This window comes from Oncorhynchus mykiss, chromosome 17 (assembly GCF_013265735.2).
Source record: "Oncorhynchus mykiss isolate Arlee chromosome 17, USDA_OmykA_1.1, whole genome shotgun sequence".
Classification (NCBI taxonomy): Eukaryota; Metazoa; Chordata; class Actinopteri; order Salmoniformes; family Salmonidae; genus Oncorhynchus; species Oncorhynchus mykiss.
The window spans coordinates 59,761,484-59,775,387 of NC_048581.1; the positions used below are offsets into that span (position 1 = coordinate 59,761,484).

At 43.2% G+C, this 13,904-nt stretch overlaps 1 protein-coding gene across 3 annotated transcripts in view; it reads right to left on the minus strand.

Moving 5' to 3' along the window:
- LOC110493229 (sodium channel protein type 8 subunit alpha) overlaps nucleotides 1-13,904 on the minus strand; it is a 122,199-nt gene that overhangs the window by 51,147 nt on the left and 57,148 nt on the right. For all 3 annotated transcript variants that reach the window (XM_036950343.1, XM_036950341.1, XM_036950342.1), the window contains 3 exons: nucleotides 11,346-11,678; nucleotides 915-1,050; nucleotides 220-458 (listed from right to left, as the gene is read on the minus strand). In XM_036950343.1, coding sequence (XP_036806238.1) covers nucleotides 220-458; nucleotides 915-1,050; nucleotides 11,346-11,678 — 708 coding nt within the window. The remainder of the gene's footprint in view (nucleotides 1-219; nucleotides 459-914; nucleotides 1,051-11,345; nucleotides 11,679-13,904) is intronic.

The window sequence follows — 13,904 nt, forward strand, 5'->3', positions numbered from 1 at the left end:
ATGGGGCAAGAAAGAGAGAGACAAATTTTGGGGAGAGAAACTAAGATAGCTGCTGTGGTGAGAAAAGGTTGCTTTAAAATAGAGCAGAGTTAGAGAGGTAGAGGGCCAAGTATGAGAGAAATAATTGGAAATAATTGGATGTGAGAAACATGACAATCATGTTGACACACTCCTGTGGTACCCTACACACTAAACACTGTCCACTTGACTGTTTCTCACCAGATTGCCCACTGACAGCGTCTCATCAAAGCGAGGAGTCATGGGGTAGTGCTCCATGGCCATGAAGAGGGTGTTGAGGACGATACAGATGGTGACGGCCAGATCTACAAAAGGGTCCATGACGATCAGGTTGAGCACATACTTGATCTTCAGCCAGAAGGGAAAGCAGTCCCACACACAGAACATGTTGGCAAACTTATACCACCATGATGGACATGCCCTTTGAGAATCTTCTAGCTCTGTATAGGGAAAGGGGGGGGGGCAAGGGAGAAATGGGTAAACCAAGAGAAGGAGAGGGAGACAAAGTGAAAGAGAGAGCGAAAATGGTAAAGTGTGAATAAGAGGAAAAGAGAGAGTAGGAGTGGGAGAGAGAGAGAGAGAGAGAGAGAGAGAGAGAGAGAGAGAGAGAGAGGGAGGGAGGGAGGGAGGGAGGAAAAGAGTCACAAAAATAGACCCGTTGCTATAAGGCTGGTTGTCTGGTGGTCAGGTCAGTATATTGCAAAAAGGCAGGGCTAAATGGGAAGGGGTTGAAAGGTGAGAGGTTGGATGTGAGGACAGAGGCAGCCGTACCATCCACCAGTGTGTGTGAGTGAGTGTGAGTTCTGTAACCTCCACCAGTGGGTGTGTGTGTGAGAGTGTGTGTAGAGGTAACTGTGCCCTCCACCAGTGTGTGTGAGTGTGTATGAGTTCCGTACCCTCCAGCAGAGTATGTGAGTGTGTATGTGTCGCCACGCTCATCACACTGTTGCTCCGGTCCTTGTTGCGGCTGAGCTGGTCCACAGAGACCATCAGGGAGCCCGAGTGTTTCTTCTTCCCCTCCACCTCTGTGGTCTGCGCTCAGGGAGAGGACACACACACACACACACCCATCAGAAGCCTTACACAAACACTACATCTTGAAACCATTCTAATTACTAACCCTAGCCTTTGTGTCTGACACACGGTATGCTTAAACCAGAGAGAGAGAGAGACCAACACCCAATCCTATCCCACACACCAGACACGAAAACCCTATGCCATACACCAGACACAAAAAATACCACTAAGCCCCATTCCTTACAACATTATCCCACTCTAAGCAAACCGTTCTGCCCCACCCAAAACGTATAACAGTTGTATCCCCTTCCCAAACCTCCATGCAAGAGCAGGCATATAGCTAATAAGAAAAGAGAAGTCAAGACAGCCACTGTACCATGCTACGTTTGGAGAGTAGGTAAAACGCTTGGCTTGGAGAGAAGTAAGGGGATTTCAAACTACCATGCTACACAAAAACAAAAAAATGTAGAGATTCTTTGTCAAGGGGTGAGGGTGATATGTGTATGCATTTTTCATATAGGGTTTTTACTGCTCAGGAAGTGTTCTTAACTGCTGTGAAGGCTGTGAAGAACTATCCTGTTCTTTCCCTCTCCACCATGATTTACTTTATGCCATGAATTGGTACACTGTTAAAAAGTTCCTGTAATTTGATGGTAAAGTACAGGTACTGGTTGTAGTGAATTCATGGTAAACAACAAATTACTGAATTTGAGGTATTTGTGCCAACCGTCAGTGGAAGTGTTGTGCCAGTTTAAGTGGTTGATGATCCCCTTGGGATCCTTGGTTGGCAGCACTGTCCTTCCTTTACTTGCAACTAGCTGCCAGTAACTTAATGTACTTTCACTGAACTTTGTTGATTACAATATAGCTTAACATTAGTTGATAATTACTAAAGCATTATTTGTAGCGAGCACCCTTGGGATCCTTGGTTGGCAGCACTGACCTTCCTACCATATCGTATCACCATATCTAGTCAGTGAACATGACAGAGATCAGCCACAGTAAGTTACCCTGAATTTTACAATAATTACTTGCAGCAAGCTGACAGAAAATTGTTGAAAAATAAACATTAACTTCTTGGGGCCTCATTTATAACCATTGCATACATTTCACATAACATTTCTCTGTGTGCCATTTCTGTAAAGTCTGAGCAAAAATAGAGATTTATAAACTTGGTGCATGCCGTACATACGCACATTTGCCATTATAAATGAGATCTGATGTAAAATTAGCATTAAAACTCTGCCTGGAAAACACCCTCCATTCACCTTTTATGGTGACAATAACACACTTTATTTGCGGGAACTAGGCCAATTTGCATTAGGCCACGGCTTGCAAAAGATTAATTGTTGTTCAATATTTATTTAATCAATATATTATTAGGTTTCTATGTCCTGCCTTGGTATAGGCTCTGGGATGAAATAGGCAATGATGTCGTGCTCCTATCGCACAGCAATACTGTAGCCTACCCATACTGTCAAATATTTTACATAAGCTACCGGTCTATTTACTGTTTTGGCAGAATGTTTTCACATTCAGCAGTAATTTATGCGGTATCTACAGTACCAGATAAAAGTTTGGACACACCTACTCATCTGTTTTTCTTTATTTTTACTATTCTGTATTGTAAAATAATAGGGAAGACATTAAAACTATGAAATAACACATATGGAATCATGTAGTAAATAAAGAAGTGTTAAACAAATCAAAATATATTTTAGATTCTTCAAAGTAGCCACCCTTTGCTTTGATGACAGCTTTGAAAACTCTTGACATTCTCTCAAAAAGCTTCACCTGGAATGCTTTTCCAACAGTCTTGAATGAGTTCCCAAATATACTGAGCACTTGTTGGCTGCTTTTCTCTTCACTCTGCAGTCCAACTCACCCGTGAGAGTAAATTTAATTCCAGTTCATCTGTTCTGTTGAAAAGATTAACCAGAATTACATTTACTCTCACGGGTGTCCAAAAATAGCTATCTGAAGAGCTATCTGGCCCTACTAAGCCATGCTTCTAGTCTTCTGCTCTGGGTTGTTTGTGACCCAACTGGCACCACACAGTCGACCACAAGGAGCAGAACATCTACACCTGGCTGTCCGAGAAACCCAAGCACTCGCAGACATCGTCCCACCCAACAGGCCAGCGCATCAGAATCCGGTGAATCCTCTACCTCAGCGATGTCTTCTTCATCTTCCAGATCCAGAAATACCTTTTTGGTCCCCCTGCCCCTGCAATGTTCCAAACGCACACATACCAAAGACAAAGTTGCACAAGGAGAGGTACGAGAGGACATTGGAATGAGGTAAACGAAGATGCCCAAAGCAACAATGCTCCATGAGAGAATGCAGTTTTTAACTACAGTTTTCTAGTGAACAAAGTTGATGTTTTAAACAAAGGATTGTACTGTATACAGTCACAAATCCTATTCATGTTACAATTGAACTATTTAAGTTTTAATGCAATATCAAATTGAAAGGTTTCTATAGCCCTAGAACTGAAGCTCTCCCTAATTACTACAGCTTCAGACCTAAAAGTACTTTCATTACATTTCCAAATAACCCATCAGTTAGCACATTTTGTAGATTGGTAGAAAATTACATTGACATCCAACTAAAGAAACAAAGTGAATGTCGACATTTACAACATAAAGACAACCATTACAGGAGTCAAAAAAATGCTCTAGATTACTTAATTAATGATAACTTGATTAATATACAGAGATCAGATAAGGGAAGTGGGATTGTGATTTCTAATACCAACATGTATGTATATAGAAAACATGAAAAGCTTGTTGGATGGTACATTTTTTTTACAAGAAATTGATTTCCTTGATAAAGGACTAAAAAATAAATTGTTGACAGAACAGGAATTTAAATTGAAATCTTTCTGTCCCAAAACCTACAGTATTGATCCTTTATGGCTTATTTAAGGTTCACAAATCAACCACAGCTCCTCGATTAAGACCTATCGTTTCAAGTATTGGCTCCCTAACTGAAATGGTGTCTCGTTATGTGGGCTTCCACAATTATCCACTAGTCAAACATTTGTAATCCCATTTAAAAGACACCACTGACTTTCTAATGAAATTACCAGTATACCAGTTATTAGTGAAGGAAATTGACTAGTCACTCTTGTTGTCTCATCGCTATACACATACAGTGCCTTGCGAAAGTATTCGGCCCCCTTGAACTTTGCGACCTTTTGCCACATTTCAGGCTTCAAACATAAAGATATGAAACTGTATTTTTTTGTGAAGAATCAACAACAAGTGGGACACAATCATGAAGTGGAACGACATTTATTGGATATTTAAAACTTTTTTAACAAATCAAAAACTGAAAAATTGGGCGTGCAAAATTATTCAGCCCCTTTACTTTCAGTGCAGCAAACTCTCTCCAGAAGTTCAGTGAGGATCTCTGAATGACCCCAATGTTGACCTAAATGACTAATGATGATAAATACAATCCACCTGTGTGTAATCAAGTCTCCGTATAAATGCACCTGCACTGTGATAGTCTCAGAGGTCCGTTAAAAGCGCAGAGAGCATCATGAAGAACAAGGAACACACCAGGCAGGTCCGAGATACTGTTGTGAAGAAGTTTAAAGCCGGATTTGGATACAAAAAGATTTCCCAAGCTTTAAACATCCCAAGGAGCACTGTGCAAGCGATAATATTGAATTGGAAGGAGTATCAGACCACTGCAAATCTACCAAGACCTGGCCGTCCCACTAAACTTTCAGCTCATACAAGGAGAAGACTGATCAGAGATGCAGCCAAGAGGCCCATGATCACTCTGGATGAACTGCAGAGATCTACAGCTGAGGTGGGAGACTCTGTCCATAGGACAACAATCAGTCGTATATTGCACAAATCTGGCCTTTATGGAAGAGTGGCAAGAAGAAAGCCATTTCTTAAAGATATCCATAAAAAGTGTTGTTTAAAGTTTGCCACAAGCCACCTGGGAGACACACCAAACATGTGGAAGAAGGTGCTCTGGTCAGATGAAACCAAAATTGAACTTTTTGGCAACAATGCAAAATGTTATGTTTTGCATAAAAGCAACACAGCTCATCACCCTGTACACACCATCCTCACTGTCAAACATGGTGGTGGCAGCATCATGGTTTGGGCCTGCTTTTCTTCAGCAGGGACAGGGAAGATGGTTAAAATTGATGGGAAGATGGATGGAGCCAAATACAGGACCATTCTGGAAGAAAACCTGATGGAGTCTGCAAAAGACCTGAGACTGGGACGGAGATTTGTCTTCCAACAAGACAATGATCCAAAACATAAAGCAAAATCTACAATGGAATGGTTCAAAAATAAACATATCCAGGAGTTAGAATGGCCAAGTCAAAGTCCAGACCTGAATCCAATCGAGAATATGTGGAAAGAACTGAAAACTGCTGTTCACAAATGCTCTCCATCCAACCTCACTGAGCTCGAGCTGTTTTGCAAGGAGGAATGGGAAAAAATGTCAGTCTCTCGATGTGCAAAACTGATAGAGACATACCCCAAGCGACTTACAGCTGTAATCGCAGCAAAAGGTGGCGCTACAAAGTATTAACTTAAGGGGGCTGAATAATTTTGCACGCCCAATTTTTCAGTTTTTGATTTGTTAAAAAAGTTTTAAATATCCAATAAATGTCGTTCCACTTCATGATTGTGTCCCACTTGTTGTTGATTCTTCTTCTTCTACAGTTTTATATCTTTATGTTTGAAGCCTGAAATGTGGCAAAAGGTCGCAAAGTTCAAGGGGGCCGAATACTTTCGCAAGGCACTGTATATATTCCGAATGATGGAGGTATGGAGGCCGTCAAATTCTTCCTCTCCAACCGCTTAAGTGATGTGCCTACAAATTATATCATTGGGCTTGCACACCTAGTGCTTACTAAAAACTATTTTCTACTTGACATGTATTACTACCTAAAGACCTTTGGAACAGCAATGGGAAAACCATTAGCAAATCTCTTCATGGGGAAATTCAAATGTTATTTTATTTATGAAAATAATCCTTACAAAGATCATGTTAAATATTGGACCCGCTATATAGACGATTGCTTTATAATTAAATAAATGTCTTAACTACATTAACTCACCGGTCATTAACTCTAGAGTACAATCAATTTCCTTCACTATGGAAAAGAACATTAACTCAATATATTTATTGGATGTACTTGATAAAAAAAAGGGCCAATCGCTAAGTATTACAGTTTACAGAAAACGTACAGATTAAAATACTATACAGACAACGGATAGTTATCCCCCTAAAAATAGGTTTTACCAGTCAGTCAACTTCCTAGACTGCGTCGCATCTGTGAAACAGAGGAAAAATATGATAGACAATCCAATTCTCTCATTGAGCGTTTCCGCTTGAGAGGATACCCGACACCTGGCTTGATAAAGCAACAACAAAAAACTAGTTAAAAGCTTAAACAGAATCCAGTTACTTAATACATTCAAATAAAAACAGAAGAAACACTTTTCTGTAAAATAAACACTGGCATTTACTATCATCAGACTCCTCTTTAAATTCTGCCTTCCAGAATCCACCTTCATTCACCTATAAACGGGGCGGCAGGGTAGCCTAGTGGACTAGTAACCGGAAGGTTGCAAGTTCAAATCCCCGAGCTGACAAGGTACAAATCTGTCGTTCTGCCCCTGAACAGACAGTTAACCCACTGTTCCTAGGCCGTCATTGAAAATAAGAATTTGTTCTTAACTGACTTGCCTAGTTAAATAACATAAATAAACAATCAAGATATTTATCAAAGATATTGGTCAAATCTTTCTGTGGTCAGAGAGAGAAAAGAGGCATTCATAAAAGGATCATCATAAGGAAATGTTCTAACTTGGTATGCCATAAGACTTCTAGGAATGATGAGATAAAGTCATGTATAACTTGCCCTACTAAATAAGTTATTTGTATGTTACAGTGTTCTTACAATAAGATAGATATTCGAAAAATATCCCGCGCTTGGAAAGTACGCCTTGTGGCACATAAATCAGACGTCAACCTTGCCAGTTGCGAGACACAGAATTGCGTTGTATCCACCATGCAGAGGTGATTATTACAACAATGTGGATATTTCAATTCAATTCTGTACATCTACCACTGGAGGGAGAAAAGCTCATAGTAATGGCTGGAATGGAACAAATGGAATGACATCAAGCACATGGAAACCATGTTTGATACCATTCCATTGATTCACCTTCATCCATTACCACGAGCCAGTCCTCCCCGTGATCTCCACATTGTTTAAAAGAAGAACTAGATTGCTATATAACAAATATAGACTGTTATACAAGAACTCCGCCCATATCAGATTTTGCATATCGTTTATAAGTTAGCCCCACATATTTATGAACGACTGTGCCTGATGTCCTTTGTGGTAAGCTATCTCATGAATTGATATGATTCATCCAAGTGAGCAGACACCTAAGGCAATGGACAAACAGTGTAGCTATTCCCTCTGCAAGGCAATCAAACAAGCCCTGTGCAACTGGGTACTGGACTTACTGACGGGCCGCCCCCAGGTGGTGAGGGTAGGTAACAACATCTCCACCAGTATAGAGACAAAGTAGAGTCGCAATTCAACGGCTCAGACACAAGAGGTATGTGGCAGGGTCTACAGTCAATCACGGATTACAAAAAGAAAACCAGCCCCGTCGCGGGCCAGGATGTCTTGCTCCCAGACAGACTAAATAACTTTTTTGCTCGCTTTGAGGACAATACAGTGCCACTGACACAGCCCGCTACCAAAACGTGCGGACTCTCCTTCACTGCAGCTGACATGACATGTTAACCCTCGCAAGGCTGCAGGCCCAGACGGCCTCCCCAGCCACATCCTCAGAGCATGCGCAGACCAGCTGGCTGGTGTGTTTACGGACATACTCAATCAAACCTTATCCCAGTCTGCTGTTCCCACATGCTTCAAGAGGGCCACCATTGTTCCTGTTCCCAAGAAAGCTAAGGTAACTGAGCTAAACGACTATCGCCCCGTAGCACTCACTTCCGTCATCATGAAGTGCTTTGAGAGACTAGTCAAGGACCATGTAACCTCCACCCTACCTGACACCCTAGACCCACTCCAATTTGCTTACCGCCCCAGTAAGTCCACAGACGATGCAATCGCAACCACACTGCACACTGCCCTAACCCATCTGGAAAAGAGGAATACCTATGTGAGAATGCTGTTCATCGACTACAGCTCAGCATTTAACACCATAGTACCCTCCAAACTCGTCATCAAGTTCGAGACCCTGGGTCTCGACCCCGCCCTGTGCAACTGGGTACTGGACTTACTGACGGGCCGCCCCCAGGTGGTGAGGGTAGGTAACAACATCTCCACCCCGCTGATCCTCAACACTGGGGCCCCACAAGGGTGCGTTCTGAGCCCTCTCCTGTACTCCCTGTTCACCCACGACTGTGTGGCCATGCACACCTCCAACATAATCATCAAGTTTGCGGACGACACCACAGTGGTAGGCTTGATTACCAACAACAGCGAGACGGCCTACAGGGAGGAGGCGAGGGCCCTCGGAGTGTGGTGTCAGGAAAATAACCTCACACTCAACGTCAACAAAACAAAGAAGATGATTGTGGACTTCAGGAAACAGCAGAGGGAGCACCCCCCTATCCACATCGACGGGACAGTAGTGGAGAGGGTAGTAAGTTTTAAGTTCCTCGGCGTACACATCACGGACAAACTGAATTGGTCCACCCACACAGACAGTGTCGTGAAAAAGGCGCAGCAGCGCCTCTTCAACCTCAGGAGGCTGAAGAAATTTGGCTTGTCACCAAAAGCACTCAGAGCATCCTGTCGGGCTGTATCGCCGCCATCACCGCCTGGTACGGCAACTGCTCCGCCCACAACCGTAAGGCTCTCCAGAGGGTAGTGAGGTCTGCACAACGCTTCACTGGGTCAAACTACCTGCCCTCCAGGACACCTACACCAACCGATGCCACAGGAAGGCCATAAAGATCATCAAGGACAACAACCACCCGAGCCACTGCCTGTTCACCCCGCTATCATCCAGAAGGCGAGGTTCAGTACAGGTGCATCAAAGCAGGGACCGAGAGACTGAAAAACAGCTTCTATCTCAAGGCCATCAGACTGTTAAACCTGCCACCACTAACATTGAGTGGCTGCTGCCAACATACTGACTCAACTCCAGCCACTTTAATAATGGAAATTGATGTAAAAAAATGTATCACTAGACACTTTAAACAATGCCACTTAATATAATGTTAACATACCCTACATTACCCATCTCATATGTATATGTATATACTGTACTCTATATCATCTACTGCATCTTTATGTAATACATGTATCACTAGCCACTTTGTTTACATGCCCTACATTACTCATCTCATATGTATATACTGTACTCGATACCATCTCCTGCATCTTGCCTATGCCGTTCTGTACCATCACTCATTCATATATCTTTATGTACATCATCTTTATCCCTTTACACGTGTGTGTATAAGGTAGTAGTTGTGGAATTGTTAGGTTAGATTACTCGTTGGTTATTACTGCATTGTCGGAGCTAGAAGCACAAGCATTTCGCTACACTCGCATTAACATCTGCTAACCATGTGTATGTGACAAATCAAATTTGATTTGATTCATGAATGGTTCACACCTGATGCCCTCAATTGCCCTTTGTGCCCACTCCCATACCCTATAATTCTGGCAGACCAGAGAAGCCACATCAGATGAATGGCAACCCGGATTAGAAGCAACTGCTGCTCATTGGTTGTTCCCTACAAATTCTGTTTGGAATTATTTTCAAAATTCTAGGACAGACAGGTGTAGACGTTCTGCTCCTTGTAGTCGACTGTGTGCCGCTTGAACGTCCCCATCTAGAAGGCTGCAAGGCTGAAATGTCTGTGTATGCTATGAAAACGCTAAAATCTTTTTTTGAGTGCGGACCATCACACCTTCTGTGTGTCTGAATCTGTGGGTTTTATGCACCAGCCAAGCTTCTGGGAGAAGCCCATAGGGACAAATGACAGAATATCTATTGATCCTAATCTTTTAACAATCTCTATAGTACCTGCAGTGGCATAGCAGGAAAGTCAGGTCGCTGGCAACTGAGAGCTTGTGAGTTCAAAGCCCAAGTCAGGTTTACTCCAAAGTAATCCGAATACCAAAGCATACTGTCCCTTACAGCAATAATACCTTAATCCAGCTCTACAAATACATTAACTTTTTGTATAGTTACCTTATTTTCACTGCAACCAGTAGACGGGAAATATTTAACAGTGTAATGAAGAACCTTCTAGTTCTATCAGAGTAATGAAGAACCATACACATTTTTATAAACAGGGACAAAATAAAGAACCCTTTTTTGGTACTAACTAGCACCTTTGTTTTAGTGTAACTAGGATGAGGAAGAATGCTGTTATTGGAAAAAGGTTATGTTTTATTGCACCTCCAGTAGCTTGGGGCGGTGGACAAAAGAGAGGTGGATAAATTGTGCTGAAAGACAGACAGAATAAACTGGTCTTGAATTTGCAAATCCTTGGGAAGAGGCCAGATTAAGAGGGAGAGTTTCAAGCAATGCTTGTTGTGGATGGGGCACGACATCCTAGGGAGAGCTATCTGTTTGTCGGATAGGTTCATAGAGAGACTTCTATTCAGGATGATTTTAAACGAACTTATATGCTAATAGACAGGTTACTATGGTATAATGGAGGCCAGGAATCTGTTGTTTTTCATTGGTGGAAGCCACTCAGAGCAGCTGAAGCGAGGGGGGCAGGGAGAAATAAAGACTAAACATTGGAGTGTTGTAATAAGGCTGTGAGTGCTGAGCAATTCATGAGAAGGAAGGACAGAGAAGGGAAAGAGAGAGTGAGACAGAGAGAGAGAGGAGGGGAGAGGAAGAGACAGAGAGAGAGAGAGAGAGACAGAGAGAGAGAGACAGAGAGAGAGAGGAGGGGAGAGGAAGAGACAGAGAGAGAGAGAGAGACAGAGAGAGAGAGAGACAGAGAGAGAGAGAGAGAGAAAGAGAGAGAGAGAGAGAGAGAGAGGGAGGAAGAGAGAGAGAGAGACAGAGAGAGACAGAGAGAGACAGAGAGAGAGAGGAGGGGAGAGGAAGAAGGAGAGAGAGAGAGACAGAGAGAGAGAGAGAGAGAGAGAGGGGGGGGGGGGGGAAACCAGACCGAAATGAAAGGCGAGGAGAAGGAAAAAGAGGAGAAAGAAGCTGGAGAGACCAGGGCAGGAGCAACCTCCATCATGCCTATAAAGTGCTTATGGACTTCCTTACACTGTCGTCAGTGGCTGCCTTATCTATTTTCACCTCAGGCAGAAGGCTCCCGCCGGGCTGGTGAGCGATGAGTGACACTACGCCATTGCAGTCCACCGTGCTGTTCCTCTTCCCTCCAATGTGGGGCGCTAGTGGGTTGATGAGGCGCGACGAGCCCTGGCTGTAGCCGCTGTAGCTGCTGCGGCGGTAGGGGATGAACAGGGAGCCCCGGCGGTCCTCACTCTCCTCCACCGTGCTGTGCTCATCGTCGGCAAACTCGTTCTCCGAGCCCACGTCCTTGGGTGGGCGGCCCTTGTTGAAGCTGAAGATGCTGCTGCGGCTGTTGTGGCGCGACATGAAGGGCGAGCCCGGGATGGAGAGGAGAGACTGGAGGAGGGAGAGGGAGAAGGGGGATGGAGAGAGAGAAGAGAAACAGAGGGAAATATAGATAGATAGGTGGGGGCGAACAAGAATGGGTGAGACAGTGAGAAGTAAAGGGAGAGAGAGGTGAGGGGATGAGAAAAAAGAAGAGACAGATAGCGAAACAAAGCACAAAAGAGAGAGAGGGGGGGGGGGTTGGTGTGAGAGTGTAAGAAAGAGAGAGGGAGCGAGAGAAAGAATGAAAAAAAGAAAGTAAAATGAAGATTAAATGTTGCTCCTGACTGGCGCAGTGGTCTAAAGCACTGCATCTCAGTGCTGGAAGCTTCACTGCAGACCCTGGTTCAATTCCAGTCTGTATCACAACCATCCATGATTGGGATTACCATAGGGCGGTGCACAATTGGGCCAGCGTTGTCCGGGTTAGGGTTTGGCTGGGGTAGGTTGTCATTGTAAATAAGAATTTGTTCTTAACTGCCTAGTTAAATAATGAAAAATAACGAGGCTATATACAGGGGGCACAATTTCATAAATGCCGACCGATCATTTGTTTGTTCGACATGGCGGGATCTTTTTGTGTCTGTAAACTGTATTATGCGCGCAATTACGATGGAAACCCCTTTATGCACAAATATTGATATAACAACCATCATATCGAAGTAAACTTGGATTTACGCGATGACATGGTGTGTAGTCCTCCCAGTACGACTCGGGAAACCTTGCAGTTTATTAGGCTACAGATGAAAATAAGTTATGATGTGCATGTACAAATTACCTCGACTGAACCCCGCACGCTGACTCGGTACCGGTACCCCCTGTACAGAGCCTCATTATTGTTATTTTATTGTGTTATTTTCATCATTTTTTAACTTTCTGAACTGCGCTGTGTGTTAAGGCCATGTAAGTAAGCATTTCACGGTAAGGTCTAGACTTGTTGTATTCGTGCGTCGTCACAAATAAAGTTTGATTTGATTTGACTGTATCTGTGAGCTGTTGGCTAGAGCGTACATGCCAAGAACAGAGTAGGCACATTTGTTATTTAACATTTGTTTTTGTTACAAAACTGTCGGTAGAGTTGAAAATGCGATGGAAACGTATTGAACCTTCGATTTTTATTCGGGTACATGAAAACTTAAGCGACATTTTGTGTGGTGGAAACACACCACTGGTGGGAAGAAGTGTATCTGTCTTTATGCAGATTTTAGAATATTCGCAAATCTGTCGCCAATTGGATGGAAACCTAGCTACAGAGACAGAAAAGAGATCATGGTTAATTCAAACATGGAAAGACACAGCAACTAAAGACTAGAAGATGGTCACTTTAGAAATCAGGCACACAAATATTATGCAAAGGTCCATTTTGCTTAGTAAACAGTTCTGACTGGGCTTCTCAGAGTAATGAAAAAACACAGCTAGATTATTGCTATCAGCAGGGCCGTGAATGATCAATGAAAAGGCCTTATAAATAATGTAGAGGGGTCCTGTGAAAGCAAGCCTCTCTCTGGCCTTCCCTTCCCTCACACCAAACAGACCAAGACTAGTGTAATGTACAGTCACTGCTGCTACACTAAAACTGCTCTCCTTTGCACTAGTGTTGAACAGAAGATGTGTCGGCACAATGCGACGTCACTGACTATCACCAGGAAGGAGAGAAAGAAGAAAGGAGAAAATAAAAAATGGCAGCGAGGGAGAGGTGTGAGGCCTTAGTAATTCTGTCACTCAGTAGCAACCTCTGTTACATTAACATGAAACCTTGCATTGGTATGACATCATTGTAGTCGGGTGGCTAAATTGAGAAATTTGACTTAATCATTCACTTTGTGATAAAAGCATCAAATTTGATACAGACGTATGTACAGTGCATTCGGAAAGTATTCAGACCCCTTGACTTTTTCCACATTTTGTTATGTCACAGCCTTATTCTAAAATGGATTACACATTTTTTTCTCATCAATCTACACACAATACCCCATAGTATTTATTGTATCTACTGTATTTGTAGTGCCAGGTTTGTAGCAGAGTGCCAGGCTTGTTTCTCCCATTCTTCTCTGCAGATCGTCTCAAGCTCTGTCAGGTTGGATGGGGAGCGTTGCTGCACAGCTATTTTCAGGTCACTCCAGAGATGTTCGATCGGGTTCAAGTCCGGGCTCTGGCTGGGCCACTCAAGGACATTCAGAGACTTGTCCCGAAGCCACTTCTGTGTTGTCTTGGCTGTGTACTGTGGAGTGGCTTCCG